Source organism: Octopus sinensis, linkage group LG5, assembly GCF_006345805.1.
Source record: "Octopus sinensis linkage group LG5, ASM634580v1, whole genome shotgun sequence".
Lineage (NCBI taxonomy): Eukaryota > Metazoa > Mollusca > Cephalopoda > Octopoda > Octopodidae > Octopus > Octopus sinensis.
This window is the reverse complement of record NC_043001.1, coordinates 125,856,443-125,870,126: the sequence shown is the minus strand read 5'-3', so window position 1 is coordinate 125,870,126 and position 13,684 is coordinate 125,856,443. Positions and strand designations below refer to the sequence as shown.

Sequence of the window (13,684 nt, the reverse complement as noted above, 5' to 3'; positions counted from 1 at the left end):
GTGGCTGTGTGGTAAGTAGCTTGTTTACCAACCACATGGTTCCGGGTTCAGTCTGATTGCGTGGCACATTGGGCAAGTGTCTTCTACTATAGCCTCGGGCCGACCAAAGCCTTGTGAGTGGATTTGGTAGACGGAAACTGAAAGAAGCCCGTCGTAAATATGTATATATATGCGTGTGTGTGTTTGTCCCCCTAGCATTGCTCGACAATCGATGCTGGTGTGTTTATGTCCCCGTTACTTAGCGGTTCGGCAAAAGAGACCGATAGAATAAGTACTGGGCTTACAAAAGAATAAGTCCCGGGGTCGAGTTGCTCGATTAAAGGCGGTGCTCCAGCATGGCCGCAGTCAAATGACAAACAAGTAAAATAGTAAATAGTACTTGCCCAAATCTGTGCATCTGCAAAGTTTAGTAGCTGAAGTTAGTGTTGTTTGTTAATTTTCAAGTCTCACAGAAGGGCATTCTGCTCATGGCCATCCTGTCTTTTTCTTCAAGCATCTATCTATCTCTATATAAACGGCAGTTTGTCTGTGCGTTTTCTGTGTGTCTGTTTTCTCGTACCCTCACTCTCTACCACGGCTTTCAACCGATTCTGATGAAACTTGACACACACATAGCCCAATGTCATAATTCAAAACTAACGCAGCGAAAATTTTGAAAAGTTCCCCCAGTTCTGAAAAAAATCGATAAATTCGACATGGGGTCGAGAATCAGAAACACAAACCACAGACTGTCTAGGGAACGAAACTCCACCTTTTTTAACTCTCAAAAAAAATTTACCATCATTTTTTCCCCCATTTTTTTTGCTATTTTTTGGCTATAACTCTCTAAAAATGCTTTATAGTTATTTCCCTTACAAACCTGAGCAACGCCGGGCGATACTGCTAGTAATATATATAACAATTGCAGCGTGGAAGGTGTTTGTGAGCCATTTAAGAAACACACAAAAGCTGTTCGATTCACTTCAACATTTAAATTTAATTTGTCACAATAATTTTGTCGCTTTAAGACCGCGACCTGTTCACTGACAAAATCCGTGCTGCGAACAGGTCGCGTTCTTAAAGCGACGAAAATATTTTGACAAATTTAATTTAAATGTTGGAGTGAATCTAACGGTTTTTGTGTTTTTCTTAAATGGCTTATAAACACCTTCCATGCTGCAATTGTTTTCGTTCCAGCACACGATCTCAGATCAAGTCACTTGCTATGCAAGTACATCTCCGTAATAATATATCTAGGATTGCATTATCTATTGTGTACTTCCATTCTCAAGGCAGTTATTTGTGTGTGTATGTGTGTGTGTGCATGTGTAATTGGTTGTTGTTTCTAGCAAGGAAAGTGGCTGTAGAGGCTGCCTTATTGACTCTAGTGTAACTGATTTATTTACAGTCGTTCATATATTTTGTTTATATCTTAGTTAGTGACTGATAGTATCATTGGTACAGATATTCACCAGGTCAACATGCACGTGCACACACACACACACACACACAACACACAATGTGTTTATATATATATATATATATATATATATATATATATAAATAAAGTTAATCCAAACAAGAAAGCACAAAAAAACACAACGCAAGGACGTGGAACAAATATAGTATTATTGGACGCTCAGGAAAGAAGGTGGGTTTAACGTTTCGAGCGGAGCTCTTCGTCGGAATATATATATATATATAGACACAAGCCACTTTAATCATGGATAATTTTGTCAACTGGTTTTTGTTATCAAAATTAGCGTGTTCTAAACTTAATATTATCAGTGTGTAAAGCCAAGGGCTAGCAGAATTCTTTTCTACTCTAGGCACAAGGCCCGAAAATTTTGGGGGAGGGGACCAGCCTATTAGATTGAGCCCACTACCAGTATGTTTATTAATTTATCAACCCTGAAAAGATGAAAGGCGAAGTTGACCTCGGTGGAATTTGAACTCAGAATGTAAAAACAAAGGAAATACTGCTAAGCATTTCGCCCAGCGTGCTAACGTTTGAAAGAGCTGGCAGAATTGGCAGAATTGTTAACATTCTGGATGAAGCTCGTAACTGCTGAGTTCAACTTTGCCTTTCATCATTTTGGGTTCGATAAAATAGGTACCAGTTGAGTACTGGGGTTGATGTAATCGACTTACCCTCTCCCAAATTGCTGGCCTTGTACCAAAATTTGAAACTAATATTTCTGATAAATTTTGAAAAGTTATTAAATACTTTTGCATGAAACACACAGAGACACACTGGGCTCTCTATACAGTCTATCTTCTGAATTTGTTTACTAAATATTGGTTGGTCCAGCTCAATATTAGAAGATATTTGCCCGAGGTACCATGCAGTGGAACTGAACTTGCAACACATAGTCATGCCTGTGCTGTCATATAAATATATAGCAAATGAGTAAGTGAACTGCTACACAGCAAAAACATCAATTGTGGAGATACATCAAGTCAAAGAATGTTGGGGAATGTTTTGGTATGGTCTGACAAACCTGCTTGTTTTATACCTGTTTGGAAACAAAAGCTACATTGAACTAATGATGATGAGGTTGCTAGTTGTGAAGATAATGGTGACAATGATAATAATAATGATTTCAATTCATTTCTAGGTAAAATCACAGATAGAAGATCAAGTAAGAAAAATGATTATTTCTTATCGAAAAGATGAAGATTTACAAAATCTAATTGACTGGGTCCAGAGAGGCTGGGTAAGTATTTTGGATCCTGTGTTCAGGATTTCCCTTTGTTTTTATGAATAAACTAGTAGAAACATTCCTGAAGGATTAACGTGATATTGTATTGTATTGATACAGTGCATAAAAAGTGATTCTCCAGTTTAAATTTCCTGTCCATAGAATATGCTTAGTTACTTTTTCAAACTCTGAAAATGGTAGGATCTAAGGATCAAAGTGTAGGACTTAAATAAGCTCTGAGCAGTCCGCAGAAGGTATAAAAAACAACTCTCAGGAACAATAGTGGTTTATTGACATAAAAGGTTATAAATTTTTCCCATATCGCAGGAGTGGCTGTGTGGTAAGTAGCTTGCTAACCAACCACATGGTTCTGGGTTCAGTCCCACTGCGTGGCATCTTGGGCAAGTGTCTTCTGCTATAGCCCCAGGTCGACCAAAGCCTTGTGAGTAGATTTGGTAGACGGAAACTGAAAGAAGCCTGTCGTATATATGTATATATATATATATATGTATGTATGTGAGTATGTTTGTGTGTCTGTGTTTGTCCCCCTAGCATTGCTTGACAACCAATGCTGGTGTGTTTACGTCCCCGTCACTTAGCAGTTCGGCAAAAAGAGACCGATAGAATAAGTACTGGGCTTACAAAGAATAAGTCCCGTGGTTGATTTGCTCAACTAAAGGCGGTGCTCCAGCATGGCCGCAGTCAAATGACTGAAACAAGTAAAAAAAAAAAAAAAAAAAAAAGAATATCAGAGTTTGATAAGCTTAATAAAGTTATTTTATAGTTCACAGTTAACAGCTGGGGTTGCTGTGTATACAAATAAAAATTCAATAAAAAGGTGGGAAGCTGGCAGAAACATTAGCATGCCGGACGAAATGCTTAGCAGTATTTCGTCTGCCATTACGTTCTGAGTTCAAATTCCACTGAGGTCAACTTTGCCTTTCATCCTTTCGGGGTCGATAAATTAGATACCAGTTACACACTGGGGTAGATGTTATCAACTTAATCCTTTTTGTCTGTCCTTGTTTGTTCCCTCTATGTTTAGCCCCTTTTGGGCAATAGAGAAATAACAAATAAAAATCCAAATTTAGGATATGGAGCCAGTAAAATCCAGGCTACATATGTTTCATAGCTAACAGAACGTCAGAAGTAGTAATTACCCAAACAAGTGGTAATCCACTAGCTACTTGTCAGGTGAAAGATACTTTAGTTAAATGAAAGTTACATTGTCGTCAAGAGATTCCATGTTAATTTGCAGAAGGTTTGATTGAAAATGTGTGGAATGTACAGAGTGAAAGAACAAAAGGGAAAACATATTTATGAAGAAATAGCATATGGAAGTGAGTAAATGTCTAAATTTGGTTCCAGGTTCAGTCCCACTGTGTGGCACCTTGGGCAAGTTTCTTCTATTATAACCTCAGGCCAACGAAAGTCTTGTGAGTGGATTTGGTAGACGGAAACTGAAAGAAGCCTATCAATGCCAACACAGGGACACACACTAAAATTTATGTCGGATCTTGTGAATCCAAATTTAAAATTCGCCTGAATCCCCACAGATCTTCTTTCAGGGTCTCGGAGAGGCGCAACGCAACAGCACTCACAGCATACATATGGCGCCTAAAGGATGATCATACGCCCTTTAACATTGGGTGGAAATTACTGGAAACTTGTGGACCCTATTGCAATGGAACTAGACTGTGTAAATTGTGTATGGCAGAAAGATACATTATCCTCATGAACTCACATGAGCCAGGAGGCTACCTGAACTCCAGGATGGAAACTGTGGGGAGTTGTCCACATTTTCACAAATTTTTACTTCAAAATTGGAAAACCTAGCTATCAAGCGAAGGAAGACAACTTGCCCATCCATAATTTTTTAAGAGGAATATTTCTTGAACTATCATGGGTGTTGTTGTGTTTAAAAAAACATACTTTACAGTGAATGGTTATCGTTTAGAGAAACTGAAGAAATGTCTAGTTCACGCTAGATATGAAACCAATGATTTTTTTCTAAACTATTATGTTACACATACAAAAATATATATATGTTTGTGTGTCTGTGTTTGTTCCCTCACCATCGCTTGACAACCAATGTTGGTGTGTTTAAGTCCCTGTAACTTAGCGGTTCGGCAAAGACTGATAGAATAAATACTAGGCTTACAAAGAATAAGTCCTGGGGTAGATTTGTTCGACTAAAAGTGGTGCTCCAGCATTGGCTGCAGTCAAATGACTGAAACAAGTAAAAGAATATATAACCACCTCCCCAAATACTCTGCCCAACACTTAATCAGGCAGGCTTTTTTCCTGTTCTTTTTTCTGTCTTATAAGTTACTTGGCAACCTCAGTGGTGCTTGTGATACAAAAAAAAAAAAAAGCACTCCATACACACTGTAAAGCGGTTTGTGTTAGGAAGGGCATCCAGCTGAAGAAACTATGCCAAAGCTGACCCTGGAACTCAATGCAGTCCTGTGGCTCATCAGATCCTGTCAAACTGTCTAACCCATGCCAGTAAAGAAAACAAACATTGAATGATGGTGGAGGCAAATGGCTGAGTTCCTTTTGTGTGTTGGGCATCACAGAGGCTACGTGGCTGGCTTCCTTTCGAGTGTTGGGCTCCATGGGGGCAAAGTGGTCGAGTTCCTTTTGAGTGTTGGGCCTAACAGAGGCAATGACCAAGACCTGTGGCATTATGTCCTGCTTGAGAAGAATTATCAAGCCAAGCAAAATCGCAGTTGTGGGAGATACCAGTGTCACACAAATGGCACCTGTGCATATAAAATCACCCATTACCTTGTCAGAGTGGTTGGTGTTAGGAAGGTCATCTAGCCATAGAAAGCCATGCCAAATCAGACTGTAGCCTGGCACAGCCTTCAGTGTACCTGCCCAGTCAAACCGTCCAACCCATGCCAGCATGGACAACGGACGTTAAATGATGATGATACACATTTTCTATTTATCAAACTTCATTCAAAAAAGTATTGCTTAGCTTGAGGCTATGATAGATTGACGGTCTTGGGCTGACCAGGGTACCATGCAGTAAGATTTGGACTTGGAGCCACATGGTTACGAAGTGAACTCCTTAACCACATAGCCACGTCTGCTCCCTCACTTAAAAGCTCTTGCATCCACATTAAAAACAATAAACAAGTTAGTGCTAGCCTATTTTTAACGCAAAAGTGAGCATTAAAAAGGCAATTAGAAATAATTAAGCAGTGATGAAAAGACGATATTAGTCAATGACTTTTTATCTGTAGTTAATAGTATTTTAATTATTCTGGCCAGCATGAGGAGCATGTAATTTCTCTGTGATTTATTCTATAAAATGTTAATTTTCACGCCTACTCATACACAGTATTGATACTTCCTTACCCTTGCAGAGTAACACATTGACTTTGTATACTTTTGTTCTTGTTATTGTTTATAATCACTAATTTGCCAATCTGAATCACCATTGCCATGCAACCCATCACTAACTATTGTATATACTAAGTTATAATAATAATAATATAATAATAATAATAATAATAATAATAATAACAACAATAACAACCCTTTCTACTATAGGCACAAGGCCTGAAATTTGGGGAAAGGGACTAGTTGATTACATTGACCCCAGCACTTGACTGGTACTTATTTCATTGACCCCAAAAGGATGAAAGGCAAAGCTGATCTCAGCAGAATTTGACCTCAGGATGTAGCGATGGGTGAAATACCTATTTCTTTACTACCCACAAGGGGCTAAACACAGAGAGGACAAACAAGGACAGACAAACAGATTAAGTCGATTATATCGACCCCAGTGCGTAACTGGTACTTAATTTATCAACCCCGAAAGGATGAAAGGCAAAGTCGACCGTGGTGGAATTTGAACTCAGAACGTAACGGCAGACGAAATATGGCTACGCATTTTGCCTGGTGTGCTAACGTTTCTGCCAGCTCACTACCATTAAGCATTTCATCTAGCATGCTAACGATTCTGGCAGCTCACTGGCTTAATAATAATAAATAATAATGATTTCAAATTTTTTCCACAAAGGCAACAATCTTTGGGGAGGGGGGCCAATCGATTACATTGGCTCCAGTTTTTCACTGGTATTTAATTTATCGACTCCGAAAGGATGAAAGGTAAAGTCAACCTTGGCAGAATTTAAACCCAGGCCATAAAGAGGGACAAAATACTTATTTCTTTATTACCCACAAGGGGCTAAACTTAGAGGGGACAAACAAAGACAGACATAGGTATTAAGTCGATTACATTGACCCCAGTGCAGAACTGGTACTTAATTTATCGACCCCGAAAGGATGAAAGGCAAAGTCAACCTCGGTGGAATTTGAACTCACAACGTAACAGCAGACAAAATACTGCTAAGTGCTTAGCCCGGCGTGCTAACAATTCTGCCAGCTCACCTTTTGAGTGAGAAGGGGTACTTGACCTAAAGAAGATTCTAACTGGGCCCCACTTGCAATTTCATATGCTGTTCATATGCTTGGTATGAGTAGCTCCGGGATGTCATTGTCCTATGGAATACTTTAGCTATTTCATTATCCTAATCCTTATCAAACAGGTATCATGATGGATATATTGGGTTTCATATATTTGTACCCTAGTGCCACTTTGATGACATGCGCTGCTCTCTCATTCAATAATAATATTTTCTACTCAAGGCACAAGGCTTGAAATTTTGTGGAAGGCGGGGTCTAGTCAGTTACATTGATCCCAGTACTCAACTGGTACTTATTTCATTGACTTTGAAAGGATGAATGGCCAAGCAGACTTTGGCAGCATTCGAAATCGGAATGGAAGGTGGATGAAGTGCCACTAAGTATTTTGTCCAATGTGCTAACAATTCTGCCAGTTTGCTGCCTTAATAATAATAATTATATGATAATGAGCTTACTGTAATGCTCTAGTCAAATACACTATAACTTTTCAGTAGAAGAATAAAAGAGGGTACAGAAAGCAATAAGTCAAGTAAAGAAAACAATGATAACCAAAAGTGTAGGCACATTCATCATCATCATCATCATCGTTTAGTGTCCGCTTTCCATGCTAGCATGGGTTGGACAATTCAACTGGGGTCTGGGTAGCCAGAAGGCTGCACCAGGCCCAGTCTGATCTGGCAATGTTTCTACGGCTGGATGCCCTTCCTAACGCCAACCACTCCGTGAGTGTAGTGGGTGCTTTTTACGTGCCACCAGCACAGGTGCCAGACGAGGCTGGCAAACGTCCACGATCGGATGGTGCTTTTTACGTGCTACCAGCACGGGGGCCAGGCGAGGCTGGCAACGGCCACGATCGGATGGTGCTTTTTACGTGCCACCGGCACAAGGCCAGTGAGGGCGGCGCTGGCAACAGCCACGTTCGGATGGTTCTCTTACGTTCCACCGGCACTGGTATCACAGCTGCAATTTCCATTGATGTTGATCGATTGAATAAAATGTAAAACAACAGACATGTGAACTGTGAAAGAGCCATAATGAGGGAAAAGTACAGAAAATAGTGTTGGTGGATTTCAAGAAGCATGGAAATTTTAAGGATGTTGTGTCTTGCCAGCTTGACAGGAGTAGTTTATTCCATGCTGATCATTAGAAAATGTTTCTGTAAGTTATGTTTTTTGATTTTACAATCGTGTTCGTCGATGGTGGGGATATTAAATTCAAAAGAGGTGGCCAAAGTTATCGTTGGAAATATAATAATAATAATATAATAATAATGAAATTATTGTATACAGTGCTCAGGTGCACCACAACTTGTCAGAAAGTGCATATAAAGTACATGCAGTAATGTAGAAATGTCTGGAAAGCGAACAATGTATGAGTCAGATACATGCTTGTGTGTGTATGGAGAGGAGAAAATCAAGTGTAGTGTTGGCGAATCTCAGAAAGCATGGAAGTTTTGAAGGATGCAGTGCTCCGACAACTAACAACTGATGCCGGCAGTTTGTTCCATGCTTCAGCAACTCTCAGTGTGAAAAAATGTTTCCTGAAGTTATGGGAGCTGTGCTGTTTTCTTACTTTGTAAATATGTCCACGGGTGTTAGATGGGTGGAGTTTGAAAAGGTGTTCAGAGTTATTGTTTGTACGATGATTGATAATTTTATGGGTGTCTGCCAAGTCAGCTGCCAAACGTCGGAGTTTTAATGTGTCCATGCCCAGGGAAGTAAGGCGTACAGGATATGGCAAATGCCTGATGGAGGGTATTCTTTTGGAGGGTAATCTTGTGAGCTTCTACTAAGTTAGCTTGGTAGTCGTTAATGCTTTAGCATGTCATCAATGTCCAGAGAAGCAAGACATTCAGGATATGGCAAGTGACTGACAGCTTCCAGTAGATCAAAATTTTGGTCAAGCTAGGGGTTACAAACTGGTTAGAGGCACACGGTAAGTGTGGACATAATGTAGTATAAGTGAATTCATTCAAATTTACAATTATTTTGACAAAGTGACAGTACTTAATATAATTTTTACCACATGGCCACAGCTCGTGAGCTGAAACTAGATAAAATCTAAAATCTAAAATATCTAACTATACTCCCCCTTAAATGGTTTTATACACTATGATTGTTAGTGAATGAAATGTTTATGGGTTCTGGATACTATAACCCTTGGTCAACACATGCCTTGTGAGTGGAATTGGTAGGTGGAAACTGCAAGGGAATGTACCTTATATACTCTTTACTCTTTACTCTCTTACTTGTTTCAGTCATTTGACTGTGGCCATGCTGGAGCACCGCCTTTAATTGAGCAACTCGACCCCGGGACTTATTCTTTTGTAAGCCCAGTACTTATTCTATCAGTCTCTTTTGCCGAACCGCTAAGTAACGGGGACATAAACACACCAGCATCGGTTGTCAAGCAATGCTAGAGGGACAAACACAGACACACAAACACACACACACACACATATATATATACATATATACGACGGGCTTCTTTCAGTTTCCGTCTACCAAATCCACTCACAAGGCTTTGGTCGGCCCGAGGCTATAGTAGAAGACATTTGCCCAAGGTGCCATGCAGTGGGACTGAACCCGGAACCATGTGGTTGGTAAACAAGCTACTTACCACACAGCCACTCCTGCGCCTATGGGAGTTCTTAGGTTTGCCATCAGCCTTGGGACCCATAAGGTCAAAGCTTAACCTGGTTCCCATGGTGTGTAAGTGATTGAGATTGCAATACTTCTCCCTGAACGCAATGCCAGTCCATTGATTGCAGGGTTAATTTGCTAGCTATTTTCAGCTGAATGGACTGGGGCAACAGGAAATGGAGTGTCTTTTGCTCAAGAACACAACACAACATCCGGCATGGGAATTAAAACCACAATCTTACAATCATGAATGCAATGCCCTAATGACCAGGCCACACACCTTCATACATGTATGTGTATATGTCAATTCAGCATGCTGCCATTAACACCTTCTAAGTGAAAGGCAGTAACATTTACTTTTGCAAGTGAGAAAAATACTCTATCATTCAGCGGTCATGTCACAACTAGTGGGATTGAAAAAAGTACCTTACTTCAAAAACCTTGTTAGGGTTGTGACGTATATTTGCCATTTAAATATGGCTAACCCCTAAGGGTGGATGCTACTGTAGTTTGTAGCCCCAGGAGGACACCTCCTCCAGCCGTGGAGGAGGTGTCCTCCTGGGGCTACAAACTACAGTAGCATCCACCCTTGGGGGTTAGCCATATTTAAATGGCAAATATTCCTAGCTGTGGAGGAGGTGTCCTCCTGGGGCTACAAACTACAGTAGCATCCACCCTTAGGGGTTAGCCATATTTAAATGGCAAATATTCCTAGCTGTGGAGGAGGTGTCCTCCTGAGGCTGCAAACTACAGTAGCATCCACCCTTAGGAGTTAGCCATATTTAAATGGCAAATATACATCACGATGTGTTGTAGCTACTGTTTATAACTTGCTTAGGGTTGGCAACAGGAAAAGCACACAGCCATAAAAAAATCCATCTTAATAAAGTTTCATCTCATCCATGCCAGCACGGGGTAACAATTGGGCATAAAAAAATTGACCCCTTGTTCTCCTCCACCACCACAGATTCTCAGATTGAGAACAATAGTTTAAACTGTGTTGTAAGGTACTTCAGTTTGTACTACAATTTTATTTGCAGCTTTGTTTTATTTTTCTCTTTTTGTCTTTCTAACTTATCCATTACAATTTATCATTTCAGCTACAATGCTGTGGAGTTGAGACATATAAGGATTGGGAACTTAACATGTATTTCAATTGTTCTTCACCTGGCAGAGAAGCTTGTGGAGTTCCTTTTTCTTGCTGTAAACCCACAGAGGTAGGTCAGAGGAAGCTTTACTTTGTGTGTGTGTGTATGTAGCAGTTTCTGATTTTGGCACAAGGCCACGCATTTATCAGAAATGTATATAATCATTTGATTGAACCCCTTTATTTTTATGAATCTGCGAAAGAAGGGAGTTATCCTTGAGACTAAGGACCTGTTTCAAATGCTTAGACTCTCTTCTAATGACACTCTCAGAGCCAGGTGATTTTAATGCAAAATATAAAGGAATTTAAATGAATACCTCAAGGCATTAAGTCTGCCACTCCACTAGCCCCATATAGTGTGACAAATAAGTGTGTATGTGGATACAAATCAGCAAGAATTGATTGAGTAAAGGATTTTATACAAATGCTGAATCTAATGTTTATTATAATTTTGACTGTGGCTTCAAATGGATATGCAGCTTATCAAAACAAACTGATGAAAATTGGCATTAGTAGAAAATTTGCCTCAATAAACTCCATCTGGCCTGTGCAAGCATGGAAAATGGTCATTAAAATGACAGTTGATACATATATATATATTGTCAGTAAGTCATAAGTCCAAAAGAGAAGTATGCTAAGTTAGAGAGCAGGTGAGTATTTAGATAAAGATAGTTATGACTGGTTTATGGAGTAACCTCATAAACTGGTTTATGAGATTAACCCCATAAACCAGCCATAACTAATATATATATATACTAGCAGTATCGCCCGGCGTTGCTCGGGTTTGTAAGGGAAATAACTATATAAGCATTTTTAGAGTTATAGCCAAAAGATGCATTAAAAATGGAAAAAAAATGATGGTAAATTTTTTTTTTTAAATCGTTGACTCATCGTAGACATTTTTAGAAAGTTACTTCCCTTATATAATAGCGAAAAAATGCATTAAAATGGAAAAAAATGATGGTAATTTTTTTTTTAAATCATAGACTCATCGTAGATGCGCGCTAATACCCAGAAGGGCTCGATATGAATCACAACTATAAGATACCCAGTTTTGGTTAAACTGCACCGCAAAATGTGGGAGTAGTTAGGAATCTAAATCATAGGAGACAGACACACAACCTTACTTTTATATATAAAGATATATATATATATATATATATATATATATATATCATGTAGCAGATTAAAGTTTCTGTTTTTTCTGTCATTTTGGGCAATAAACCATTAGTATTGGGATTAATCCATTGTTTCAAATATGTTTTTCACTCTGGTCTAGTGTGCTGTCAACTTTATCATTGTTTGCTGTTGTTTAGCCACAGCTCAGCTCTGATGGAGTAGATATCTGACCATTAATAATACTAGGTTGTGATTTCAGAGAAATTTAACTACTATTTTTAGAAGTTTAACCCTTTTGATATCAACCCGGCTGAAACCGGCTCTGGCTCTCTAGTACAAATGTCTTGTTTTCATAAGTTCTGAATGAAAATCTTCCACCAAACCTTTGTCACAATTTATGTTCCTAACACTAGCTGAATGACAACTTAGTTATTTTAATAATTTCTTTGTTATATTTAAAGTAATTGAAAGAAACACAGAGCATCTCAAAATAAATATGGTAATGAAAGGGTTAAGGAAGTATAGAGGTTTCTTCATTGGTTCAAGTGGTAAATTTCCTCTTTTGTAAGGCATAAATGTGTTGCAAATAATTCATCCAAGTAGTCTGGTATCATGGTGCCAGCAAAGTGAATTGAATGAGGCATGCAAAATAAAACCCATGTAGACACTGGGTTTGAACTTAAGAACTTTGAGCTGCTACTCCAATACCATATATACCTGGATGGAGGCGCAATGGCCCAGTGGTTAGGGCAGCGGAATCGCGGTCGTAGGATCGCGGTTTCGATTCCCAGACCGGGCGTTGTGAGTGTTTATTGAGCGAAAACACCTAAAGCTCCACGAGGCTCCGGCAGGGATGGTGGTGATCCCTGCTGTACTCTTTCACCACAACTTTCTCTCACTCTTACTTCCTGTTTCTGTTGTACCTGTATTTCAAAGGGCCGGCCTTGTCACTCTCTGTGTCACGCTGAATATCCCCGAGAACTACATTAAGGGTACACGTGTCTGTGGAGTGCTCAGCCACTTACACGTTAATTTCACGAGCAGGCTGTTCCGTTGATCGGATCAACCGGAACCCTCGTCGTCGTAACCGACGGAGTGCTTCCATACCTGGATACATTGTAGTGGTGTACATTCTTATAAAATTTGTGTGCCAATCCTATATATATCCTATTTACAACATCTTAAAAGTTAATCTAGATTGTTATCAGTAAATGTGAAAATTGAATTAATTTCACCTTGAAATGAACATTCCATTCCCCAATGTACTTTTTCTTTCCTTTTCTTTCTGTTTTTATTTTATAATACCTTTCTCTTTACTCTTTACTCTTTTACTTGTTTCAGTCATTTGACTGCGGCCATGCTGGAGCACCGCCTTTAGTCGAGCAAATCGACACCGGGACTTATTCTTTGTAAGCCCAGTACTTATTCTATCGGTCTCTTTTGCCGAACCGCTAAGTGACGGGAACATAAACACACCAGCATCGGTTGTCAAGCAATGCTAGGGGGACAAACACAGACACACACACACACACACACATATATATATATATACATAAAAACGACGGCCTTCTTTCAGTTTCCATCTACCAAATCCACTCACAAGGCATTGGTCGGCCCGGGGCTATAGCAGAAGACACTTGCCCAAGGTGCCA

At 39.5% G+C, this 13,684-nt stretch overlaps 1 protein-coding gene across 3 annotated transcripts in view; it reads left to right on the top strand.

Moving 5' to 3' along the window:
- LOC115212001 (tetraspanin-5-like) overlaps positions 1-13,684 on the top strand; it is a 181,429-nt gene that overhangs the window by 149,218 nt on the left and 18,527 nt on the right. For all 3 annotated transcript variants that reach the window (XM_029780785.2, XM_029780784.2, XM_036503062.1), the window contains 2 exons: positions 2,598-2,696; positions 10,867-10,983. In XM_029780785.2, coding sequence (XP_029636645.1) covers positions 2,598-2,696; positions 10,867-10,983 — 216 coding nt within the window. The remainder of the gene's footprint in view (positions 1-2,597; positions 2,697-10,866; positions 10,984-13,684) is intronic.